The following is a 1629-nucleotide window of genomic DNA, read 5'->3' as shown; positions in this document are numbered from 1 at the left end:
GACACCCACCCTGGGGACACCCACCCTGGGGACACCCAGCCCCGACTGGGGCCACGACCAGGAGCAGGAGCTGGGTTGGGACCAGGACTCGGACTGAACTGGGACCAGCTCAGGACTGGGACTGGGCCCAGGCCCAGGATCGGGACCAGATCTGGGACAAGGATCAGGATGGGGACCAAGGCTGGGACTGGGGCCAGGACCAGTATCAGGGCCTCAACAAGGACTGGGCCCAGGATCAGGACTGGGATCAGGACGAGCACCCTGCGACCACGTCCAGGACCAGCACTGGGACACAGGGATGGGGACCAGGATCAGGCCTACATCCCAGGCCAGGACTGGGATCAGGACTAGTATCAGGACCAGAACTGGGACCAGGACCAGGACCAGGATCAGGACCAGGACCAGGACCAAGGTGGTGACCGTGTCCAGGACCAGGACTGGGACCAGGATCAGGACTGGGATCAGGACCAGGACCATGCCCAGGGCTAAGACCAGAACTAGGACCAGGACCAGGACCAGGACTGGGGCCATGTCTGGGACCAGAAGTTGGACTAGGACTAGGGGCAGGACCAGAACCAGGACTAGGACTAGGACCAGGACTGGGACCACAACCATGTCTAGGACCAGAACCAGGACTAGGTCTGGGACTAGAACTGGGACTGCAACCAGGACCAGGACCAGAACTGGGACCAGGACCTGGACCACAACCAGGACTAGGACTAGGACTGGGACCAAGACCAGGGCCAGCATCACATCCAGGCCCAAGACCAGACCCAGGCCCAGGCCTAGACCCAGGCCCAGGCTCCCCTGGGAAGGGCGTGGGGCCGGTGCTGTGCCGCTCCTCGGGGCCCCAGCACCAATGCTGCCGGGTGCTGCGCACCGGACTGGGGCCAGGACCAGAACCAGGACTAGTACCAGGACCAGGACCAGTACTGGGACCACAACCATGTCTAGGACCAGAACCGGGACCAGGACTGGGACCGGGATAATGCCCATGACCATATTCCAGATCAGGACTAGGGTCATATCCAGGACCAGGACCGAGACCAGGACCAGAACTAGGACTGGGATTGGGACCAGGACCATGCCCAGGGCTAAGACCAGAACTAGGACCAGGACCAGGACCAGGACTGGGACCACAACCATGTCTAGGACCAGAACCAGGACTGGGATCGGGACCAGGACCATGCCCAGGGCTAAGACCAGAACTAGGACCAGGACCAGGACCAGAACTAGGACCAGGACCAGGACCAGAACTAGGACCAGGACCAGGACCAGAACTAGGACCAGGACCAGGACCAGAACTAGGACCAGGACCAGGACTGGGACCACAACCATGTCTAGGACCAGAACCAGGACTAGGTCTGGGACTAGAACTGGGACTGCAACCAGGACCAGGACCAGAACTGGGACCAGGACCTGGACCACAACCAGGACTAGGACTAGGACTGGGACCAAGACCAGGGCCAGCATCACATCCAGGCCCAAGACCAGACCCAGGCCCAGGCCTAGACCCAGGCCCAGGCTCCCCTGGGAAGGGCGTGGGGCCGGTGCTGTGCCGCTCCTCGGGGCCCCAGCACCCATGCTGCCGGGTGCTGCGCACCCACGGGGCCTGGCGCAGGCGGGGGC

At 63.1% G+C, this 1629-nt stretch overlaps 1 protein-coding gene across 1 annotated transcript; it reads left to right on the top strand.

Annotated features, from left to right (window-relative positions):
• Window positions 1-1186: 1186 nt before the first annotated feature.
• On the top strand, window positions 1187-1506 carry LOC104076635 (serine/arginine-rich splicing factor 2-like; the record flags this gene model as incomplete). The annotated part of the gene is made up of 1 exon (XM_009577560.1): window positions 1187-1506. A coding segment is annotated over exon 1 (320 nt), but the record flags the coding sequence as incomplete, so codon positions are not given.
• Window positions 1507-1629: the final 123 nt, after the last annotated feature.

Source organism: Fulmarus glacialis, unplaced genomic scaffold (assembly GCF_000690835.1).
Source record: "Fulmarus glacialis isolate BGI_N327 unplaced genomic scaffold, ASM69083v1 scaffold23365, whole genome shotgun sequence".
In the NCBI taxonomy this organism is placed as follows: Eukaryota; Metazoa; Chordata; class Aves; order Procellariiformes; family Procellariidae; genus Fulmarus; species Fulmarus glacialis.
This window is presented reverse-complemented; position numbering and strand designations above follow the sequence as displayed.